The 24638-nt window shown below is 41.5% G+C and overlaps 1 protein-coding gene and 1 pseudogene across 9 annotated transcripts in view; both read left to right on the plus strand.

Annotated features, from left to right (window-relative positions):
* Cnot1 (CCR4-NOT transcription complex subunit 1) overlaps window positions 1–24638 on the plus strand; it is a 133159-nt gene that overhangs the window by 49437 nt on the left and 59084 nt on the right. For all 9 annotated transcript variants that reach the window (XM_045155570.1, XM_045155569.1, XM_004663489.3 and 6 more), the window contains exons 2-10: window positions 642–918; window positions 12429–12536; window positions 12988–13086; window positions 14357–14425; window positions 14512–14566; window positions 16200–16403; window positions 18008–18176; window positions 20100–20226; window positions 20372–20482. In XM_045155570.1, coding sequence (XP_045011505.1) covers window positions 817–918; window positions 12429–12536; window positions 12988–13086; window positions 14357–14425; window positions 14512–14566; window positions 16200–16403; window positions 18008–18176; window positions 20100–20226; window positions 20372–20482 — 1044 coding nt within the window. In that variant the 5' untranslated portion in view covers window positions 642–816. The remainder of the gene's footprint in view (window positions 1–641; window positions 919–12428; window positions 12537–12987; window positions 13087–14356; window positions 14426–14511; window positions 14567–16199; window positions 16404–18007; window positions 18177–20099; window positions 20227–20371; window positions 20483–24638) is intronic.
* On the plus strand, window positions 5435–7941 carry LOC123454498 (annotated as a pseudogene).

Below are 24638 nucleotides of genomic sequence, written 5' to 3' on the forward strand. Positions count from 1 at the left end.
CAGGTAGAACTTTGATTTCTGGAGCTCCCTCCTGTCTCCTTTCCTTTTCCTTTCCCTTCCCTTCTCTTTCCTTTCTTTGTGGCAGGGTCTCACTATAGCCCAGGCTGGCTTCAAAGTTACAGTGATCCTCCTACCTCAGTCCTTACTTTTAAATCAACCATTTAGATAACCAAAATGTAAGTCATATAGTACAGCTAAGACCAGCTGTCTGTGAAGCAGTAACAGGAATAAGTGATTGAACATGTGCTTCAGTTGGGCAGAGATGGAGTCTTAGAAGATATCTTATAGATAAATAATGTGGACAAAGGGAATGGAAGTGAGATGCACTTGTTCAGACCCTAATTTCACACTTCATCTTAGCCAAAAATTGGTATTCAATCCTAAATTAAATTTGCTGCTATTTATTGGTTCTGAAGAGTATGGTAGAAATTCATTTTTAAATTGGTAAGATAGACATTTCATTAATTACAGTTTGTCTTGCTAAGTTTAAATACATTCTTGGGGGCTGTTTTCTCTAGTGTTCTAGTGTCTAAGTTTGAAACTTGGCAGTGGTTGAGACATCTTATTTGTTAAGTACATAGAAAGATGAAAATTATTCAACCTTCTTCCTAATTGAAATTTCTGGATTTTTTTTTAAACAGGTGCCATGTTTCAGAACAGAATAAGACACCTGGCAAAGAAGAACTGAAGACATTACACAGATATCAGACATAGCCTGATTACAAAGAAAAGCATTAACCTGCCTCTGAGGTGACTAAAGGGGAATAATGGTGATTTTGCGCCGGGCTCGGCCGCCTGCTTCCGCCCCAACCAGCAATGAATCTTGACTCGCTCTCGCTGGCCTTGTCTCAAATAAGCTACCTGGTGGACAATTTAACCAAGAAAAACTACCGAGCCAGCCAGCAGGAAATACAGCATGTAAGTAATCTAGTCAGAAAACAAATAGCATTAAAGGACTAAATCAATAGATGGAAAGCTGGAAATTTTTGTGGGTATGTTGAGTGACAGGTAACTTTCCTCTTCATGTAATTTCACTTAGTATAATATGTAAATGAGATCTTATTCAGATCTTCTAGTATTTATCTTTTTTTAAATGATTTTATTTTATTTATTTATTAGAGACAGAGAGAGGGAGAGAGAGAATGGGCACGCCAGGCAGGACCTCTAGGCACTGCAGACAAGCACCATGTGCATGCTCCACCAAGTGCATCTGGTTTACGTGGGACCTGGAGAATGGAACCTGGGTCCTTAGGCTTCACAGGCAATTGCCTGAACTCCTAAGCCACTTCTCTAGCCCATTAATTATCTTTTTTATTTTTCTGTCTTAAAATTGAAACATGATCTTGCCTGATTTGGTCTAGTTCTTCTTTTGTTTGTTTTGTTTTTTTGAGGTAAGATCTAGTTTTAGCTCAGGGTGACCTGGAATTTATTATGTAGTTTTAGGGTTGCCTCTAACTCATGGTGCTCATCCTAGTTCAGCTTCCTGAGTGCTAGGACTAAAGATGTGTGCCACCATGCGTGACCCTTAAAAATATTTTTATTTCATTATGAGAGCAGGTGAGGGGAGAAAAAGTAGATATGGGCACTGCAGGCAGGACTTCCTGTCAACACAGTTACTGGGGAATTGAACTTGGGCTGTGTTAGGCTTTATGAGCAAGTGCCTATAACCAATGAACCATCTTTCCAACCCTCATGTGTTACTTTTTATATAATAGACATACCTATTTAAATCCTCAGTTGTTAAAATTTCTTTAGTATAGGTATGACATTAGTGAAAAGTAGTCAAGCGTACCCATAATCTCAGTACTTGGTTTCTGAGAGGCAGGAGGATTGCTGTGAGTTCAAGGTTATTCTGGGCAATGTAGTGAGATCTTGTCTCAAAAGCAAATAGCAAAAATGCTATTTCTCATAGAAATTGTAGCTCATGACTATCTTATAAATAAAATGTGTACCCAGTTATGTGAGCCAAATCTTAAGAATTTTTAAAAAAATCTCAAGATTTTTTTTTTTTAACCAAGGTAATAAGTGCTGTTTATCACTTCTTAAAATTTACATGGTATTATGACATTAATACCTAGTGAGCAGCTGGGAAGAAGTGACAGGAGTCATCCCAAGGTCACTGCGATCTGAAAAGAGATGATTCTCTACCAAAAGTGAGAGTAACATTAATATACGGGCATGACCATTAAGAGAAGTGCATAGTATATACATTTATTCAGACAGCAGCAGATGTTACTACCCTAGGGCTCATGACTACCTCTGTTTTAGGTTTCCAGTATCAGGAATTTATTCCCTCCCATGGAGCAGGCCTCCAGTCCAATTAGAGGGCAGTTTGTTTCCACCATGTCAGACGTGCCACTATTGCACCCATAGGCTTATTTGGCCTGGCTGACCAAATATAAGGCTTGCAATGTCCACTGTTGAGTATCTTCAGTGGTGATTTCTCTGTCTCTCATTGAACTGTATGCAGAATGGCTTCTTCCAGCTTTCTGTCAGCTTGTCTACATGGAGGAGGTTATCAGCTCAGTTCTGCAGGATTTCTCAGTGGCCTTACAGCCCAAGTATGTGGAGTCTTCAGCAATAGGGTCTTACCATCTATTCCTGGTGGGAAACCAAGGGCCTCTGCAATGGCCTGTAATGTTTTAGGGGCATCAGGGGCCTCCCTGGCCAACAACTCACTGGAAGGTATCCCATCCCTGGCATTGAAAATTTTCTAACAACAATCTATGGCTCCTGAGTGTTCCATTGTCCAAAAGAGTAGGATTCCATATGATTTATTTGTATCCTCTTAGATTTTGATTAGCCCTCCCTCCACCTTCCCTTTACTCAATCTCTTCCCCTGACCTCACTTTGGTCCTTTTTATAATGTAGAGATATTTGCATCTTGAGTTAATTTGATGTTTGGGTTTTCTAATTATATACACTATTCTGAGATGTGTAAATATGATCTCTTTAAAAATATTTTTATTTTTGGTTTTTTAAGGTAGGGTCTCCTAGCTCAGGCTGACCTGGAATTCACTATGTAGTCTCAGGGTGGCCACCACTCATGGTGATCGTCCTACCTCTGCTTCCTGAGTGCTGGGATTAGAGGCGTGCATTACCATGCCCAGCTCTAGCTTTATGTATTTTTGTTCATTTTTATTTATTTATTTGAGAGTGACAGAGAGAAAGAGGCAGAGAGAGAGAGAGAGAGAGAGGGGGGGGGGGAGTGTTAGAGTTCCAGGGTTTCCAGCCACTGCAAACAAACTCCAGACGCATGTGCCCCCTTGTGCATCTGGCTAACGTGGGTCCTGGGGGATCTAGCCTCAAACCGGGGTCCTTAGGTTTCACAGGCAAGCGCTTAACCTCTAAGCCATCTCTCTAGCCCTGACTTTATGTTTTTTTTTTTTTTCCAAGGTAGGGTCTCACTCTAGCCCAGGTTGACCTGGAATTCACTATGTAGTCTCAGGATGGCCTTGAACTCACAGCAATCCTCCTACCTCTGCCTCCTGAGTGCTGGCATTAAAGGCATGCACTAACATGCCTGGCTGACTTTATGTATTTTAAGTTAGGAGTTTAAGGTTTTGGTGTGGCTTTTATAGTCCCCTCCCATTTTCCCCTCCTTCAAATGTGGGTCTCACTATGTTCTCAGGCTGCACTTGAACTTAAAGTCCTCCCACATGTTAAAATAGGTTATATGTGGGCACCACCAATTTTGTTCACTTTATTTTATATGTATATAACAGATTACACTCTTCTGTCCTCTTCCCTGCTCCTGTTACCCTGGAGACCCTCCTCAGTGAGGATATCGTATTTACTGTGGGGTCATGAAGGCCTTAGTCCTTGTAGACAGTGGGTTGATGGTGCCTCAGGACATTCCTGCCACTTTGTGGCTCTTGCAATCTTTCTACCCTGTTTTTTTTAATATTGCAGGCTTGTTGGCAGTGTTATTCAGTGTTCAGTTCTCTCTGGCCTCTGGGTTTCTATTTTGATTGACATCTGTATATGTCACCATCGCTGTGCAACTGGTTGTCAGGCTAGCAGTAAGAGCGCTGTCATGTCACCACTTTCTCTGCAACTTCTGGACCCTGGCAGGTTTGGAAGAGATGGCATGTTTCATGGTGGGCAGTGGCTATCATCCTGTATTATGGATGGATCTTGGTTCTCCTGCCTTTCCTATGTCATTTGTAAAAGAAAGCAGATTCTCCAATTAAGAGTAAGAACAGCTTGGATTAAGGGGAGTATGCAGAGTTGAGGCTCATCTCTTTTCTTTTTGGTGTTCAAGCCCACTCTTCTCCAGAGAGCAGTGGAGGGTTCTTTCTGAGGTCTTCTTAGTTTCCTGACCGTGGGATTTAGACTCTCTTCACAATATCAGATATGATTTTACTCCTACTGAGTTGGCCTAATGTCCAATCAGAGAACAGTTAGTTACCTGCAGAGGCTATATGCCAGCATTGCACACATATACTTCTTGTATGGTTGGTTGATTTCATAGTCGGCAGGGTTTTCTGCTTGTTCATGCTGTTGACTACCAACTTTTTAGAAAATAAAGTATTCATGTAGAAGAGGTCACAAGTCACGCATGTGTACACATGAATTTTTTCTTTTTTTTTTTTTTTTAGGTAGGGTCTCATTCTAGCCCAGGCTGATCTGGAATTCACTATGTAGTCTCAGGAGCTCACAGTGATAGTCCTTTCTCTTCCTCCTGAGTGCTGGGATCAAAGGCGTGTGCCATCATGCCTGAACTAACCCTGTTTTTTTGAAATCCATTTTAAAATATTTATTTAAGAGAGAAAGAGGCAAGTAGGGAGAGAGAATGGGTACACAAGGGCCTCTAGCCACTGAAACGAACTCCAGACATATGTACCACCTAGGGCATATGGCTTTAATGAGGGTACTGGGGAATGGCACCCTGGTTCTTAGCTTAGGCTTTATAGCAGTAAGTGCTTTAAACACAGAGCCATTTCTCCTAACTCCTAGGTCTGTTTTTGATGCTGTCGTGTGGTAATGTTTTCTTTAAGCATGTTTCCTTTCTCTTGTTTCCCATATTTTAGTTCCTTCTGAGATGTTATCTTTTTAAAAAAAAATATTTATTTGAGAGAGAGCAAGGAAGAGGCAGATTTATTTATTGGGTGGGAGGGATAGATAGAGAGAATGGGTATGCCAGGACCTTCAGCTACAGCAAATGAATTTCAGACACATGCACTACCCTGTACATTTGTCTCATGTGAGTACTGGGAATCAAACCTGGGTCCTTAAGCTTTGCAGGCATGAGTAGTTCTCTTACTGCTAGCTTGACAGCCAGTTCCAGCCCACATGTTATCTTTGAACATGTGTGTGTATGTCTGTGTATATATATAATTTTTTTTTCTTCGTTTTCCAAAGTAGGGTTTTGCTCTAGCTTAGGCTGACCTGGAATTCACTATGTAGTCCTAGGGTTTCTGGGACTGGAGTTATGATTCAACAGGTAAGAGTGCTTTCTGCACAAACGTGAGGACCTGAGACCACTTGGGTTTGATTTTTCCAGCATCCATGTACATATCGGAGCGTGGCTACACACAGTTAACTACAGTCTTGTGGGGAGCAGAGACTGAAGAATTGTTGGAGCTTTCAAAAATTGCAAGCTTGGGCTAGAGAGATGGCTTAGTGGTTAAGGTATTTTCCTGCAAAGCATAAAGACCCAGTTTCGATTCCCTAGTACCAACATAAGTAAGCCAGATGCAACAAGGTAGCACATGTGAATGCCCTGGTGTACCCATTTTGTTTATTTGCCTCTTCTCTCTCTTTATCAAAATAAATAAAACTTAGCATGGTGGCACACACCTTTAATCTCTGCACTCGGGAGGCAGAGGTAGGATTGCCATGAGTTTGAGGCCACCCTGAGACTACATAGTGAATTCCAGGTCAGTCTGAGCTAGAGTGAGACCCTATCTCTAAAAACCCAAAATAAACAAACAAACAAGCAAGCAAACTTTTTTTAATGGCAAGCTTTGGAATTGAAAAGAGACTGCATCTTAAGGAGGAAACACGCAGATGAGTGGATGGGTTGGTTTCACCCTCTGTTCTCTTGCCTCTACAGGCATGTGCACTAACATGCATACAGCACGCGCACACACAGAGACAAAAAAAAAGTTGTAATTTCTTGAAGAGTGGAATACTACTTGACCCTTTCTGTTAGTTCATTGCAATGCATGTTCTTCACCTAACTTGTTTATTCTATTTAGTATTTATTTGCAAGGACAGAGAGAATGAGCAAATATGGATGTGCTAGGTGCATCTGGTGCATTTGGGCACCAGGGTATTAAACCCAGGCCCTTATGCTCTACAAGGAAGTGCCTCTAACTGCTGAGCCATCTGTCCTGCCCTGCTTGTTATTTATTTACTGAAATATTTTTTATACTAGTTCTTTGGGTTTTTATTTATCATAGCTCAACTGTTCACAAATAATTTGGATATGCTTGGATGTCGAGGGTCTTCTGACATTCTTTACCAATTTTAATGTAGCCTAAAATCTTTCTATCAGATTATAACGTGCTTACCTTGTGTGTACTGCACTCCTCTCCTGAAGGGATGAAATACTGTAAGTAAAAACACTCTAGCCTGGGCTAGAGTAAGACTCTACCTCAAAAACCAAAAAATAAAAAAAACTCTAGCAGTCAGGATTTAAAAATTTTTTTTTTTTTTTTAATTTATCTGAGATGCAGCACTTACCCTTTCCAGCGCGGGGAGGCGGCTGAAGATCGCGTGCTGCTTGGGCTCATCCGCCTCCAGCACTGTGGGATGTAGTACGCATGTCTGTGGTGTCCCCCTTCCGCACAGGCATCCTGCCTAGCCTGTTTACCACCACAGGAAGATCTCTGCCCCCTGGACCTGGGAGACCCCCACCCTTTCCCCAAGCTGAAGCTACAGGGTATTGAAATACTAGCTCCTGCCAGCAACAGGGAAACCGACACACTGTAGCTGGCTGAACTGGGACCTCTGCTGGAGGAGAAGGGCAAGCAGGGGACTGCCAACACCACCACCAAAGCTGAAGAAGAGCAAACCTGCTCAGTGCCCCAGGAAGAAGAGGAGGAAAGGTGCAAGTGCTGACACTTCCCGTGCAGGCCTACCATGCCATGGAGAAGATGGAGGAGTTGCTGTATAATGTCTGGGAGGGACCTTGGAGGGTCATCTCATATGTACTTCCTGACTGGCTGAAAGTGACAATCTGCTACATGGCCATAGACCACTTATGCCCACTTTTTGGGCTTGCTTCAAGAGCATCTTTCGCATTCACACAGAAACTGGCAATATCTGGACCCATTTACTTGGTTTTGTGCTGTTCCTGTGTTTGGGAATCTTGACCATGCTCAGACCAAATATGTACTTCATGGCTCTGCTGCAGTAGAAGGTGGTTTGGGGGATGTTCTTTTTGGGTGCAGTGCTTTGCCTCAGCTTCTCCTGGCTCTTCCACACTGCCTATTGTCAATCAGAGAAAGTCTCCTGCACTTTTTCCAAATTGGACTGTTCAGGGATTGCTCTACTCATCATGGGGAGCTTTGTCCCCTGGCTCTATTATTTCTTCTACTGCTCCCCACAGCCTCGGCTCATCTACCTCACCATCGTCTGTGTCGAGCATTTCTGCCATCATTGTGGCACAATGGGACTGGTTTGCCACTCCTAAGCACCATCATACAAGAGCAGGAGTGTTCCTGGGACTTGGCTTGAGTGCTGTTATGCCACTATGCACTTCACCATTGCAGAGGGCTTTGTCAAGGCCACCACCATGGGCCAGATGGGCTGGTTCTTCCTCCTGGCCATGATGTACATCACTGGAGCTGGCCTTTATGCTGCTCGCATTTCTGAATGCTTCTTTCTTGGAAAATTTGACATATAGTTCATTCTCATCAGATTTTCCATGTCCTGGTGGTGGCAGCAGCTTTTGTTCACTTCTATGGTTTCTCTATCCTTCTATACAGATGACTCCCTGCTCTGACCTTTCCCACCTGAGGGGTGGAGAAGGAACTTCTCAAGTGCTTTCAAAATATAACTTCTTTGCTGAAGCAAGAGAAAGAGTCTGAGTTATTTGTTTCTAGAAGAAACCTCTTAGGGAATTCAGTAACAGTCAAGCTTCAGCTCACTTCCACAGCCACTGGGCAATGAACTTTCCATTTTCATTCTCTTCCTGGGGAAGGTGTACATGGTCAACCCAGCCATCCTCCTCCTCAGCTGTCAACTTCTCAACAAGGCAACTACTGGTCCTTCACAGACACATGGCTTTGGAACTCACATTGAGATTCCCCCCCCCCAACCATTTTGGGAAAAAAATTATGGTCTGTAACTCTTCATAAACTATATTTGTTTGTTTTTCTTGAAGAAAATATCACTTCCTTGTCCCTTCCCTTACTTTGTAACCTGGCTTATAACAAGCCATCATTTTTATAGCACACTTTTCAAAAACAATTGTAACCTAGACCCATCTTTCTAGGGCCTAGACCTCCTTAACATAGCAGGAAGAATAAGTCCTCCAACTTTTACATACTCCAGCTAATCATGGAAATATGTCCAGACTTCAGATAACTTCAGTTTTGATTTTTTTTCTTAGCAGAATAATGTAAAATTTAAATGGGGAAAGATATTTACTATTTAATACTAAGCTTTAAGAATCCTGCTATTGTTGGTATGTATTTTGATGCAGAGACTATGATAGTAAAAGAAGTAAAGAAGAAAAAAAATTATCTAAGAGAATTGAGGGGGAGAGCAAGCCCGCCAGGGCCTCCAGCTGCTGTAATCGAACTCCAGAGGCATGTGCCACATTGTGCATCTGGGTCTTGGGAAATCAGACAAGGTCCTTTGGCTTAGCAGGCAAGCACCTTAACTGCTAAGCCATCTCTCCAGGCCAACTCAGGATTTTCTTATGTGTATTTTTCCCCCTTTCTCTCCCTCTCTCTCTCTCTTTGGTTTTTCGAGGTAGGGTCATACTCTAGCTGGAACTCACTCTGCAGTCTCAGGGTGGCCTCAAATTCACGGCAATCCTCTTACCTCTGGCTCCCCAGTGCTGTTATTAAAAGGTGTGCGCCACCATGCCCGGCTTGTTTCTGGTTTTTCGAGGTGGGGTTTCACTCTAGCCCAGAACTACCTGGAATTCACGATATAGTCTCAGGCTAAACTTGAACTCATGGCCATCCTTATGTCTCTGCCTCCTGAGTGGTAGGATTAAAGGCATGCACCACCATGCCCTGCAATTGTGTTTTTTCACTTCTTTTTTTGTAAGCCTTAATTGGCTTTACTTATTATTCTAACACTGGTTCAGAATGACCGTGCTGTTTAATTTGGCAAATACCTTATTTTAGCTTCTTTTTAAAAAATGTTTTTATTTATCCATTTATTTGAGAGTGAACAAGGGGGGGTGGTGGTGGAGAGAATGGGTGCACCAGGGCCTCCAGATATATGTACTACCTTGTACATCTGGTTTACGTGGGTTCTTAGGCTTTGCAGGCAAGTGGCTTAACCACTAAACCATCTCTCCATCCCTGGCTGCTCCCCCCTCTCCCTCCCAGGTAGGGTCCCACTCTAGCCCAGACTGTTCTGGAATTCACTAAGTCTCAGGTTGTATTTAGCATCTTTGTAATTCAGGATCATAGTTGTTAAATTCCATTTTAGTGTTTGAAGCAAATAAGGACAGTCCACATGATGTTGTAATTCCTTTTACCTAGCAGTTATAAAAGCATATTTGTGTTCAATGATCATAATGATTGTGGGTTTTTTTGTTGTTGTTGTTGTTTTTATTTTGTTCAAAGTAGGGTCTTGCTATACCCCAGGCTGACCTGGAATTCACTGTGTAGTCTCTGGGTGACCTTGTACTGATGGTGATCCTCATACCTCTGCCTCCTGAGTGCTGGGATTGAAGGTGTGTGCCACCATGCCCGGCTCTTTTTTTCTTGAAAGTTTTGTTTTGCTGTCCATTCTGGTCTCAAACTCAGGCTGAAGTTATCTTAGTATTTCTCACTTTCAGATTTGTTTTTCTTGAGCTTTAAAATTTTTTTAAAATTTATTTATGAGAGAAAGAGAATACGGGCATGCCAGGGCCTCTAGCCACTGTAGATGAACTCCAGACACATGTGCCACTTTGTGCATTTGACTTACGTGGGACCTGGAGACTCGAACCTGAGTCCTTAGGCTTTGCAGGCAAGCGTCTTAATCTCTGAGCTATTTCTCCAGCAGAGGTAGGAAAGGAGTGTGCTATTTTCCCCATGAAAATGAATTTTACAAGCCTGGCTGGTTGGTGCATGCCTTTAATCCCAGCACTTGGGAGGCAGGGGTAGGAGGATTGCTGTGAGTTTGAGGCCATCTTGAGGCTACACAATGAATTCCAGATCAGCGGGCTAGAGTGAGACCCTACCTCAACAACTCCCCCTCCCCCACCAAAAAAAAAAGTATTTTACAGAGTCTGGACTCAGCAGCCTATTGCTATTTATGATCCCTAGAATGGTAATTGGCAAATACAATAGAGCACTCCAACTCATATATAGCGGATTGGCTTACAATCATTTTGTTTTGAAGAGATTCTTTTTTACATATGTGTATGTATGTTTGCATGTCTGCGTGTATGTGCATGCATCGGGCAGAAGATGATTATTTTGTCTTTTTCCATTGTTCTGAGGTCTCTCTTTATCCAAGAGCTTGTCAGTTCTTGTAGTCCAGCCAGTTTCACAGTGGGGATCAATCCATTGTCTCTCCTGGAGCACTGAGCATCCATACTGTAGCAGGCCCTTTATCCCCGAAGCTGCCTTGTATATTTGTTGTGCTGTCTCCCTTCTCCCCAGCCTGAGGTTCTTTATTCCCTTCCCTCTTTTGTAGTTAGAATATCTTACTTGTAGTGTTTTGTTTTGTTTTGGTTTTTTTCTTTCTTCGAGGTAGGGTGTCACTCCAGCCCAGGCTGACCTGGAATCCACTATCTAGTCTCAGGGTGGCCTTGAAATCTCAGTGATCCTCCTACCTCTGCATCCTGAGTGCTGGGATTAAAAGTGTGCACTAGCACACCTGGCTTTTTTTTTTTTTTTTTTTTTTAAGGTGGGGTTTCTGTAGTCTAGCTCAGGCTGACCTGGAATTGACCAGGTAGTCTCAGACTCATCGATCCTTCTAAATCTACCTCCTGAGTGCTGGGATTCAACATGTGTGCCACCATACCTGGTAGCTTTTTTATTTTTATTTTATTTATTTGACAGAGAAAGGGGGGGGAGAGAATGGGCACACCATGGCTCCAGCCAGTGCAAACAACTCCAGTCATGTGCGCCCCTTTGTGTATCTGGCTGACATGGGTCCTGGGCAATTGAACCTGGGTCCTTTGGCTTTGCAGATAAACACTTTAACTGCTAAGACATTCCTCCAGTCCCTCCCTCCCCCCTTAAGTTAAATTAGAGACAGTTTTTCTACTTTGTAACTTTGGCTGCCTGGAACTTTTGCAGTCCTCTTTCTTGAGGTCTCCCTATTTCTGACATTATAAGTATGTACTGCTGTGGCCAGCTACTTGTAACAGTTTTTTCTTCTTTCTTTATCTTTTCTTCCCTCCTTCCTCCCTCCCTCTTCTCTTTCTCTTTCTTTAAGGTAGAGTCTTATTGTGGCGTAGGCTGGCCTCACACTCACTGTATAGCTGAGGATGGCCTTGATTTGCAGAACCTCTTGCCTCTGCCTCCTGATTGCTGCCACTGTGCCTGGCTTCTTTGTGTCATCTTAAATTCCCATTTAACAAAAATAATTAAATTACCACATATCTTGATAGGTTGCTTTCTAGACAATACCAGTTCCCCATTAGGCATATGACAATGACAACAAGTAGTGTCTATAAAACAAAGTAAAACAGAGTGTTTGGTGGTAGGGTAGGGTAGGGCAGGGTAGATCATGTTGCTATTTAGAACTGTTAGTTACAAATGTCCTTATTGTTGGCTAACTTCAGAGCAGAAACCTGAAGGAAATATGAGGAAAAACCATGTGTAGATACCTGATCTAGAACTGGCTATGTCTGGAGGCCAGCTTGAGTCCTCTTCCCAAAGTGCTGGGATTCCAGCCCTGTTCCCTCTGTTAGGCAGTATTCTTAGAACTATTAAGCTTTATCTTAGAGGTTGATATTTCTTACCCATGATGTCATGTCTGCTAGACAAAGGGCCCTCCTACCATCGAGTTATATCTAGCCTAATCCTTTTTTCTTTTCTTTTTAATGTTTTATTTATTTGAGTGAGAGAAAAAGAGGCAGGAAGAAAGAGGGAATAGGCACGTCAGGGCCTCCCAACTGCTGCAAATGAACTTCAGAAGCATGCGCTACTTTGTGCATCTGGCTTATGTGGGTACTGGGGAATTGAACTGGGTCCTTTTACTTTACAGGCAAGTGCTTTAACCGCTAAGTCATCTTCACTTCCCTTTTCTTGCATATTGTTTGCTTCCTTTCAACTTAATCTTTTTGATCTTTTCAGATTGTGAATCGGCACGGTCCTGAGGCAGACAGGCATTTATTACGCTGCCTATTTTCACATGTGGATTTCAGTGGCGATGGTAAAAGCAGTGGCAAAGATTTCCATCAGGTATTTGGGGCATATAGAGTGCATTAGTAATTGTATTTTTGAGTGTAATGTATGTAACAACATGTGAAAGTAATATCCAGGAAATCTTATTAGGGTAAAAAGTGTTGGGCTTTCCCCCTTTCTGTACTTAACTCTTTCTACCTAGTTGTGAAGGAAGCAGAAATGGAGGAATGTCCTGCTTGTGAAGGCAGAGAGAAATTTTGTGTTCCAAATTTTATATCTGTTGCTTGATTTTCAATTTTCTAACAGTTGTATCTTATTAGTGGACTCTGATGGAAACTTTAGTTTAATATGTGTTGCTGGAAAACTTGAATTAGTTTACTGAAACTTTAAAAGAGCTGATTTTGATAATGAATAGTATGTAGCATCAAATTGTACTTCATTGTCTTGAGATCCTCTGCTTTTGTGAGATAAAGTTAGCACTAATGGAAATTCATGTTTTATTTTAAAGACTCAGTTTCTGATTCAGGAGTGTGCCTCGCTGATTACAAAGCCAAATTTTATCTCGACATTGTCATATGCCATTGATAATCCATTGCACTACCAGAAGGTTGGTATTATTTTTATCATTAGTAGTCCTAAGAGTGTGTGATTCTCTGTCATTTTGGTTGTTGCTATTATGTTTTGTTTTGTTTTTAGTTTTTTGAGGTAGGCTCTCAGTCTATCCCAGGCTGACCTGGAATTCACTATGAAGTCCAAGGGTGGCCTCATGGCGAGCCTCCTACCCTTGCCTCTCAAGTGCTGGTATTAAAGGTCCCTTTCCCCCAGTGCTGGGGTTAAAGACATGTGCTGCCACGCCCATTGTTATGTTCTTAATTAGAAAGAAGCTCTTCCTATGTAGCTCACACTATCTTTCTGCTTCATTCTCCCCAAGTACTGGGATACAAACAAGAAACACCACACCCAACCTGCATATGCATAGGTTTTCTAACAACATTTTAAGTTCTGGGATTTGGTCTTATTGAGGTAGTCTCAGGCTGATCTGGAACTCTGTAGTTCCAGTTTGGCCTTGAACTCCCAGTGATTTGGTCCTCCCAAGTGCTGGGATTAAAGTTGTTTGCCACCACACCTGGCAAAGTCTTTGATTTTTTATTTTTATTTTTTTAATTAGCATTTTCCATGATTATAAAAAAAATCCCATGGCAATCCCCCCCCCCACTTTCCCCTTTGAAATGTTTTATTTTTTATTTTTATTTATTTATTTATTTATTTTTGGTTTTTCGAGGTAGGGTCTCACTCTGGTCCAGGCTGACCTGGAATTAACTATGTCATCTCAGGGTGGCCTTGAACTCATGGCGATCCTCCTACCTCTGCCTCCCGAGTGCTGGGATTAAAGGCGTGAAATGTTTTATTTTTAATTGTCATGTCTCAAATTTAAAATTTTATGTAGTTACTTCCTTTTGCAGGTATCTTAAAATCAAGGCACACTAGTACTCTCTCTTAAAACCAAGTCACACCAAGCAAATGTAATCAAGTCCATAGTACTAGGATGTGGTGTATTCTTGTGGGGCAGAATCATAGCACTTCTATGTAGAGCTTTCATGGGGGGAACCAGAAAAAATAAACTTTATTTATTTGAGAGAAAGAGAGAGGGAGGGAGAAAATGGACGCTCCAGTGCCTCCAGCCACTGCAAATGAACTCCAGATGCATGTGCTCCCTTGTGTATCTGGCTAATGTTGGTCTGGAAGAGTTGAACCAGGATCATTTGGCTTTGCAGACAAACACAGTAACTGCTAAGCCATCTTTCCAGCCCAGAACAGATCTTTTAAAAAACCTTTTAAAACTTGAGTTCTTATTTTAAAATTTTGGTGTGTTTCAGAGTTTAAAGCCTGCACCCCACTTATTTGCCCAGCTGAGTAAAGTTCTCAAGTTAAGCAAAGTACAAGAGGTAAGTGACTAAAGTAAAAAGATGCAGGAAAAAAATAAAGTTAAAACAGCCATTGACTTTCTGTTGATAACTACTTCTTGTTTCAGGTAATTTTTGGTCTTGCCCTCTTGAATTCTTCTAGCTCAGATCTCAGAGGTTTTGGTAAGTTTCCTTTTTTTGTTCCCAAGTGTAAAGTACTCATAAGATTTCACCCCTCTTGGTGTCCTTAAAATAAATACATACATATATATATATATATATACATTTTAAGGGTTAGAGATCAAACCCAGGGCCTTTGGCATAGTAGACAAGATTGTTTTCCTCTGAATTATACCCACTAGGCCTTAATGTCGTTCACCACCCCCCCCCCCCCCCATAGGGTTTCACCTGAGGGCTGACCTGGAATTCACTATGGAGTCTCAGGGTGGCCTTGAACTCAAGGTGATCCTCCTACCTCTGCCTCCCGAGTGCTGGGATTAAAGGCGTGCACCACCATGCCTGGCCTTAATGTGGTTTTATATTTATTTTTATTAAATTTTAAAGAATTTACTTATTAGAGAGAATGGGCACTCCAGGGCTTCCAGATGTACCAGTTTGTGCATCTGGCTTACGTGGGTCTTGGGGAATTGGACCTGGGTCCTCTAACAATTAAACCATCTCTTCAGCCCCTGGCCTTTAAAAATGGTTTTTAAAAAATTATTATTACTTGTTTTTTTTTGAGGTAGGGTTTTGTGCTAGCCCAGGTTGACCTGGAATTCACTATGTTGTGTCAGGGTGGCCTTGAACTCAGGGTGATCCTCCTGCCTCTGCCTCCTGAGTGCTGGGATTAAAGGCATGTGCCACCACACCCAACTTGATCCTGGCCTTATTTTTAAGGAACTTTAAAAAAGTTGTTTTTTAGTTTTTATTTTATTTATTTGAGAGAGAGAGGGAGGGATAAAGAGAATGGACTTGCCAGAACCTCATGCCACAGCAAACAGACTCCAGACACATGCACCACTTTGTACACCTGGCATACTTGGATCCTGGAGAATCGAACCTGTGTCCTTGGCTTTGCAGGCAAGCGCCTTAACTGCTAAGCCATCTTTCTATCCGCAGGCTTTATTTTTAATTAATGAATTTATTTGAGAGAATAAATGGGCAAGCTTGATCCTCTCAAACTTCAGACACATGCTGTTTTGTACATCTGGCTTTACATGGGTATTAGGGATTCACAGACCACCAGGCTATCAGACTTTGTAAGCAAGCTTCTAACCAGAGTCATCTCTATTCATACTCGCCCCTTTTCCTCCCCATTTTGTTTTTTGCTTGTGTTTATATTTCATTCAAGAGTCTCACCAGCCCAGGGTGGCCTCAATCTGCATCAGCTACCACAATGCTGAGATTACATGCTACAATGCATGGCCCAGCCCTGTTTTTCAACATACAGTTCTTGTGTGTTAGTTTTGTCTATCTGTCTGTCTATATATGTCTTATCTGAGGCAGGATCTGACCCTAGCCCAGGCTGATTTGGAACTTGTCCTTATAGCTCACCTTTTTGAGTACTGAGGTTAAAGGCATGTGCCACTAGGCCCAGCTAGTGTCACCTGTGTTGTTTGTTATGTAACTGACTCAGGAACCTTTTAATCCTGTAAGACTCCTTTTCCTTAAATTAGTCAGTCACTATGCCTCTGATAGAAAGCAATGGAAGGTAAAGTGTGAGTTGGTAAATACAAGTGTGGTCATCTACATTTTGGATGGTATTGTGACTTTTTATCCATTATTGTACAAAAATAACTGGTTACTTGGTTTCTAGCTGCCCAGTTTATCAAACAGAAACTTCCGGATCTTCTGCGTTCTTATATTGACGCAGACGTCGGTGGAAATCAAGAAGGTGGCTTCCAAGATATAGCAATAGAGGTTCTACACCTCCTCCTCTCCCATCTCCTCTTTGGGCAGAAGGGGGCCTTTGGAGTTGGACAGGAACAGATAGACGCTTTTCTTAAGACGCTGCGCAGAGGTAAGGAATACTTTGTAGTCTGCAACAGTGATCACCAACACATGACAAAAGCATGTTAGGATCAAGGTGAAGACAATATTTATTGTCTCTTATTAGGTTATCTTACAAGGAAAAGACTTTTAATAATATAAATATGCCAGTGCTGACAGAGCATTTTAAAGAACAAGTATTGAACATTCCCCAGTGATTTTTGGTTTTGTTTTGTTTTTGTTCTTCATTTGGTTTTTCAACGTAGGGTGTTGCTGCAGCCCAGGCCGACCTGGGACCTGTTGAAATTCACTCTGTAGTCTCAGGGTGGATTTGAACTCATGGCAATCCTCCTATCTTGGCCTCACAAGTGCTGGGATTAAAGGTGTGAGCTACCATGCCTGGCCAGTGAGTGAGTGAGTGAGTGAGTGAGTGATTTCTTTCTTTCTTTGTTTCTTTCTTTGTTTGTTTGTTTCTTTCTTTGTTTGTTTGTTTGTTTCTTTCTTTCTTTCTTTCTTTCTTTGTTTCTTTCTTTCTCTCTCTCTCTCTCTCTCTCTCTCTCTCTTTCTTTCTTTCTTTCTTTCTTTCTTCTTTTTTTCTTTTAATTTGAGAAAGAGGTGTGGGGAGGGGGAGGTTGCATCAGAGTCTCCAGCCACTGCAAACAAACTCCAGAAGTATGTGCCACCTTGTGCATCTGACTTAGGGTCCTGGTGAATCAAACCATGCCCCGTAGGTATTGCAGGCAAGTGCCTTATCTGCTATGCTTTTTCTCCAGCCCAGTTTTGTGTTTTTGAAAATTCATATGAGAGTGAGTGAGAGTGAGAGAGAGAAAGAGAGTGTGTGTGTGTGTTGGTGGGAGAGGGGTGCACCAGGGCTTCCTACTACTGTAAATGAATTCCATATTCATGCGCCACTTTGTATATCTGGCTTTACGTGGGTACTGGGGGATTGAACCTGGGCTGTCAAACTTTAAAGCCTTTAACTGTTGAGCCTTCTCTCCAGCTCTCCCAAGTGATTTTTGTGTAAATACTGTCACTGATGGGTCTTGGCATATTTCTCTGCTGTCTTTTTCTCCCACTCAAGGAAACTATATTGTAGTGATAGGCTATCTTCAAGAAATTGCTCATTTTGATAACACTCGTATTGCTTCATGACTATTATGTGTATACCACCAAGATAAATCCTCTTCACTTTGGGAGAAGAAACTACTTGCTTATTTTCTTCATAGTGTTTCCAGTGGTGAAATATACAGATTAAGACATACTTCATAATGTTTGTTTCTATCTCTGCCTTTTATTGGCATATTTGAATCATTGTGCTATGGCAACTTTAGGATGTAAATTGATAATAAGTACTAGAATCCATACATGAGCTATTTAGTGATACCAAGTGATTCAAAATCTAGTATTCACATATAGTCATAACAGACTAGCTGAGAAAATTCATTTAGCCACTTTGCTTTAAATATAATCTTGGATTAGGGTGCCTTTTTAAGAAAATGCATTAGAAAGTTTGTGTTGGAGGGCAGTGCTGGGTATCAAATCCAGAGCAAACTTTGAGTACTTTTGAGTATTGTGCTCAACTCCAGATTGTTGCTTTTTGTTCATTATAGCAATTGTATCTTTTTCCTTTCTCAGATTTTCCTCAAGAACGGTGTCCTGTGGTGCTTGCACCACTTTTATACCCTGAAAAACGGGACATTCTAATGGACAGGATCTTGCCTGATTCTGGAGGGGTAGCTAAAACCATGATGGAGAGCTCTTTGGCTGATTTCATGCAAGAAGTAGGCTATGGCTTTTGTTCAAGGTTAGTAGTAAGACATGCCAAAGTTCTTCAATTTTTTTTCCCCTCGTAGTAGAGTCTCACTCTAACCCTGGCCAACCTGGAATGTGCTCTGTCATCCCAGACTGGCCTTGAACTCAGCAATCCTCCCAACCTCTACCTCCTGAGTGCTGGGATTAAAGATATGCACCACCACTACAAGCCTAGTTCTTTTAATTCTTGTGTAGAGCATGGTGTAATTTTTTGAAACAAGCATCTAAAATTTGCTTAGTTATCATTTTTGTCAAAATTTTTGTTGCTGAATTTTAATCTATAATAGTGTTGTTGGTAGCATTAAACATTGCAGGAGTTCATTCCTGTATTCTCATCTCTGAGTTTTTCAAATTTAGGAATCAAGTTTTACTGTAGTTAGCAGGATAGGCCTATTTCATTTTTGGTGAAGGATGGCCTCTAGGCCAGTGATTATGGGACTTATCAAGTTCCCATTTGATACCGTTTCCTTACTTTAGCCCAGATTAAAAAAGTAAAGCACATTAAAGGAGAAGGGAGTAGGTGGGGGGAGGGGCTCTCACTGTAGCTCAATTTGAACTCATAGTGAACCTCCTTCTTCAACCTCCTGAGTGCTGGAATTAAAGGTGTGAGCCACCACACCTGGTTTTGCTTCCCACTTCTTCCCAGGGTCTTGCTACCCAGGATGATATGGAATTCACTATGTAATTTCAGGCTGGCCTTGAACACAGAGTATTCTTCTTATATCTACCTCCCAAGTACTGGGATTAATGCATGTGTCACCTGTTGTAGAAACCTTCATATAAACTACATCCCCACTTAATTTAAAAGTATGTGGTTTATATCTTATATATGCGCTCAGCTTAATTTTGTTTAATTAAACTTGTAGAAGTAAAAATGAAAAGGTTAGGATACATTTTTAAGAGCTTGGTCTTTTTTTTTGTTTTATGTTTATTTATTTATTAGAAAGAGGCAGAGAGAGAATGGGCACACCAGGGCCTTCAGCCACTGCAAACAAACTCCAGACACATGTGCCCCCTTGTGCATCTGGCTAACGTGGGTCCTGGGGAATCAAGCCTCAGACTAGAGTCCTTAGGCTTCACAGGCAAGCGCTTACCTGCTAAGCCATCTCTCCAGCCTCCTCCCTCCCCTTTTGGTTTTCTGAGGTAGGGTCTCACTCTAGCACAGACTGACCTGGAATTCACTATGTCTCAGGGTGGCCTTGAACTCATGGCAATCCTACCTCTGCCTCCCAAGTGCTGGGATTAAAGGCGTGGACCACCATGTCTGGCCTCAAACTCCCCTTTTTAATGTATATTAAATTGGTTCATACTAAAGATCAAATATACTGTTTTCTTTGTGAGATAAATCAATACTTGGGTTTCATTTTCTTCAACTGGCATTTTATACTTTAAAAGATATTTTTATTTTTTTATTTATTTGAGAGAGTAGGAGCGCTTGGGCTTCCAGCCACTGCAACCAAACTCCAGCTGCATGCGCCCCCTTGTGCATCTAGCTCACTTGGATCCTGGGGAATCAAACCTGCATCCTTTGGCTTTGCAGGCAAACGCCTTAACCACTAAGCTATCCCTCCAGCCCAGCATTTATACTTTTGTTATTTATTTATTTATTTATTTGAAAGAGGCAGAGAGAATTGGGCCTCCAGCCACTGTAAACAGACTCCAGTTACATGCACGCCTTTCTCCTGGAGACTTGAACCAGGATCCTTTGGCTTTGCAGGCAAACGCTTTAACTGCTAAGCCATTTCTCCAGCCCTTTTGTCATTTTTTTAAAGTGATTTTTTATGTTCCTCATTGTATATGAGTAATAAGTCTATTTCTTTGCCTTTCACAAAAGGTTCGTTTATTAACAGCACTTCTCATAGTATTAGTGTTTGAAATAGTAGCAATTTTTCTTAAAGTTGTGTTTCTATTTCAGTATTGAAGAATGTCGTAATATAATCATGCAGTTTGGTGTTCGGGAGGTCACAGCTGCCCAGGTTGCCAGGGTTTTGGGAATGATGGCTCGAACTCATTCAGGATTAACAGATGGTATTCCATTACAGGTTTGTTGAATTCAGCTATTATACCAAGACAGTGAATGTTCTATCCACTTTATTTTATTAAATTATAATGTGATTAATTGTCCTAGTGATCACAGTGGAAATGTTGTATAGTTGAACTTACTTAATTTTAGTTTTATTTCCACAGAGTATATCTGCTCCTGGTAGTGGGATCTGGAGTGATGGGAAAGACAAAAGTGATGGAACACAGGCACATACATGGAATGTCGAAGTCCTGATTGATGTTCTTAAAGAACTGGTAGGTATAGGAAATCATGTTTGTTTGTTTGCTTAATATACTTTTTTTATTGATTTGAGAGAGAGGGAGACAGTGGGTGTGCCAGGGCCCCCATCCACTGCAAATGAACTCCAGACTCATGGCGCCCTCTTGTGCATCTGGCTTATGTGGGTCCTGGAGAATCAAACCAGGATCCTTTTGCTTTGTAGGCAAGTGCCTTTGCCACTAAGCCATCCCTCCAGCCCTTGAAACCCTGGTTTTTGATTGATGGTAGTGGGATTATGTAACATAAGCAATTCTTCACAAATACTTTTTTATTAATTTATTAAATTTTTTTTTTCATTTTTATTTATTTATTTGAGAGCAACAGACAGACAGACAGAGAGAGAGAGAGAGAGAATGGGTGTGCCAGGGCCTCCAGTCACTGCAAACGAACTCCAGACACATGCGCCCCCTTGTGCATTTGGCTAACGTGGGTCCTGGGAAATCGAACCTCGAACCGGGATCCATAGGTTACACAGGCAAGTGCTTCACCGCTAAGCCATTTCTCCAGCCCTATTAATTAATTTATTTGAGAGATAAAGATGCAGACATAATGAGTATGGTCAAGCAGGGCCTCTTGCCACTACAAATGAACTTAAGATGCATGTGTCACTTAGTGCACATGTTTTTTATATGGGTGCTGGAGAATTGAACCTGGGCTGTCAGACTTTGCAAGTCATCTCTTCATCCCCCAGGCAATTTCGACCCCTCCCTCCTACAAATTTTTATAAGTAACATATATGTCCAGCTGAATACCAGCAATAACTTTTTATAATTCCTCAGTATTGATTCTTAAAGCAGTGAAGCAGCATATATAATTATGTACTCAAAACTATACAGAATATATTAAATTCCAATTTATAATTCTCAGTAGCATTGCTGAGGTAAGTTAGTGAATTGGTGGGTGATACCTTTTGGAGCAGACGAGGCAAGTTAACTTGTTGCAAAGTAGTGATTGAAGAATTATTGAGATGGGATGCCTGAGTGTTTCCTGATATGTGCAACAAGAACCATAACCTTGTTGATGGTGGCAAGAAGTAATAAAATTTGCCTCATTGCTTCTATTTTCAGATTATTCACAAACTTAAGTATTTGATCCTCCAAATAAAGAAAGTTCCTGGGCTGAAGTGTTGAAGTGCTGAAATAAACTTAATAAGATTTATTCAGTAGAACAGTAGAGTCAGATGCAGCATCTTCACTTGATGTCAACAAATAATTACATTAAGAATTACTTATGGGCCTGGAGAAATGGCTTAGTGGTTAAGGCACTTGCCTGCAAAGCCAAAGAACCCAGGTTAATTCCCCAGGACCCACGTAAACCAGTTGCACAAGGTGGCGTACCCATTCTCTCTCCCTATTTCTCTCTCTTCCTCTGTCAAATAAAGAAAAATAAAATATATTCAAAGAATAAAAACAAGAATTATTTATGGGGTCTGGTAAGATGGCTTAGTAGTTAAGGCACTTGCCTATGAAGTCTAAGGACTCAGGTTCAACTCCCCAAAACCTGTATAAGCCAGATGCACATATTGATGCGTGCATCTGGAGTTCATTTGCATTGGCTAGAGACCCTGGTGTGCCTTGTGTCTATCTTGCTTGTTTTTTTCTCTAATAAATAACTTTAAAAAATATATATAAAATATCTATAAATAAATATATAATAAAATATATGTATGGGCTGGATGTGGTTTTGCATGCCTATAAGACAGGATCTAGGCCAGCCTATTCTACATAGCAAGTTCCAGTCCAGACAAGTTACATAGTGTGATTAATCCCCTCCCCCCAAATAAATGAAAACCCTTCTCCTTGTAGCCCAGGTTGACCTTGAACTATCTCTACCTCTCATGCCTGGCAAATCCGAATTGGCGTGTGTATGTGTGTGGGGTGGGGGTTGTTGCTAAATACTGAATCTACAGCCTCAAAATGTGTTAGGCAAGTATACTACACTGAGCTATATCATACTCAGCTTATAACTTTGTTCATCAAGGGTATAGGTCATGGCCTGGAGAGATGGCTTAGCGGTTAAGCACTTGCCTGTGAAGCCTAAGGACCCCAGTTCGAGATTTGATTCCCCAAGACCTACGTTAGCCAGATGCACAAGGGGGCGCACGCATCTGGAATTTGTTGACAGAGCCTGGAAGCCCTGGCGCGCCCATTCTCTCTCTGTCTGTCTTTTTCTCTCCCTCTTTCTCTTTCACTCTCAAATAAATAAATAAAAATGAACAGAAATTATTTTTTTTAAAAGGATGTAGGTCATATATCTATCCTATTTCACATCTTTTCCATATTTATAACCTACAGGGCAAATAAAGTTACATAGACTATTCTGTTTTCTGATAACTTTTTAATAATGGTAGAATTGGATTTCTTGTTTATTTTCTAGTAGATCAGTGCCTCAGTCTTTTTTTTTCCTTTGAGGTAGGTGCTCACTACTCTGGTCCAGGCTGACTTGGAATTAGTTAGGTAGTCTCAGGCTGGCCTCGAACTTAGTCATTCCTCCTACCTCAGCCTCCTGGGTGCTGGGATTAAAGGCATGCCCACCACGCCTGACTTATTTTTTTTTTTTAACTTTTAAGAATTTTTATTTGAGAGGGAGGGAGGATTGTCATGCCAGGGCCTCAGCCATTGCAATTTAACTCCAGATGTTTGTGCCAGCTAGTGGGCATGTACGACCTTATGCTTGTCTCACCATTGTGCTCCTGGCTAGTGTGGGATCTGGAGTAGAACATGGCTTCTTGGCCTTTGCCAGCAAACTCCTTAACCTCTAAGCCATCTCTCCAATATGCTTTTTCTTTTTGTTTTGTTTGTTTGCTTTTGTTTGTTTGAGGTAGGGTCTTACTCTAGCCCAAGATGACCTTGAACTCACTTGGTAGTCCTAAGGCTGGCCTTGAACTCTCAGTGATCCTGTTATCTCTGCCTTTGAGTGCTACCACGCCCAGCTTTATTATTTTTCATAGTTGCTTCACACTATACTATGAGAACAGTTACTGGGCAATTTTGTGAATACTTATGCAAATGTAGGAGAATTTGTTCCTACCGTACTACTATTTTTCTACTTTATACTGCTCCTGCATTCTACTATACTCCCTGTGCTCTTAGCCCACCAAAATGTGCAGTATGCTGTGATACTGAATACTGTTGACAGGGTTAACACAGTTGTATATATTTGTTTATCTAAACATAGGAAAGGTACAATAGGGCTAGAGAGATGTCTCAGCTGTTCAGTGTACTTCTTGCATAAGCATGAGGTCCCAATATAGCCTGAGACTTCCCAGAGTTTGAATCACCATAACTTATATAAATAGCTGGGTATGTCCACACATCTGTAACTCCAGTACTGTGGAGAGCAGAGACTGGAGAATCATTGGAGCTTGTAGAATCAGCAAGATAATCTGTCCCAGGGAAAAACAAGCTGGTTAGTAGAGAAGGGGGACACCTGGTGTTCTCCTTCTAGGAGTGCCACAGCAACACATACACATGCACACTCCAACATGCTATACCACACATTAAAACAAAAATAATACAAGAAAATTACAGTGTAAAAGGTTTACAGAAATACTACCCAGATGTCTAGGTCAGTGTTCGAGCACTTGTCTGGTGGAACTGAAGCTAGCGCCTTGGTTGATATTCAGTGCTGCAAAAGGAAGGTTAGAAAAGAACGAGACATGTAACAGCTTGTGAGACTAGAAGTTTGGTGATTACTGTCTATGCTACCATAGACTTTTAAAACATCCTGAACTAAGCTAGAGAAATGGATCAGTGGTCAAAGGCACTTGCTGCAAAGCCTGATGATCTGGGTTTGATTCCCAGTACACAGATAAAGTCAAAAAGTAGTGCATGTGTTTGGAGTTTGCAGCAGAAGGAGGCCCTGGTGTGCCCATTGTTTTTTTGTTTCTTTTTAAAAAATTTTTTTTAATTTGGATTGGTGTGCCCATTGTTTCTGTCTCATAAATAAGTTTGCTTGCTTCTTCCCTTCCTCCCTTTCCTCTCTCCCTCCCTTTCCTCCCTTATCCCCTCCCTTCCCTTCCCTTCCCCTTCCCCCGCCCCTCCCTCCCTCCTTCCTTTCTTCCTTCCATCCTTTTTTGAGGTAGGATTTCATTCTAGCCCACTATGACCTAGAATTCACTGTGTAGTCTCA

Source organism: Jaculus jaculus, chromosome 1 (assembly GCF_020740685.1).
Source record: "Jaculus jaculus isolate mJacJac1 chromosome 1, mJacJac1.mat.Y.cur, whole genome shotgun sequence".
NCBI lineage: Eukaryota > Metazoa > Chordata > Mammalia > Rodentia > Dipodidae > Jaculus > Jaculus jaculus.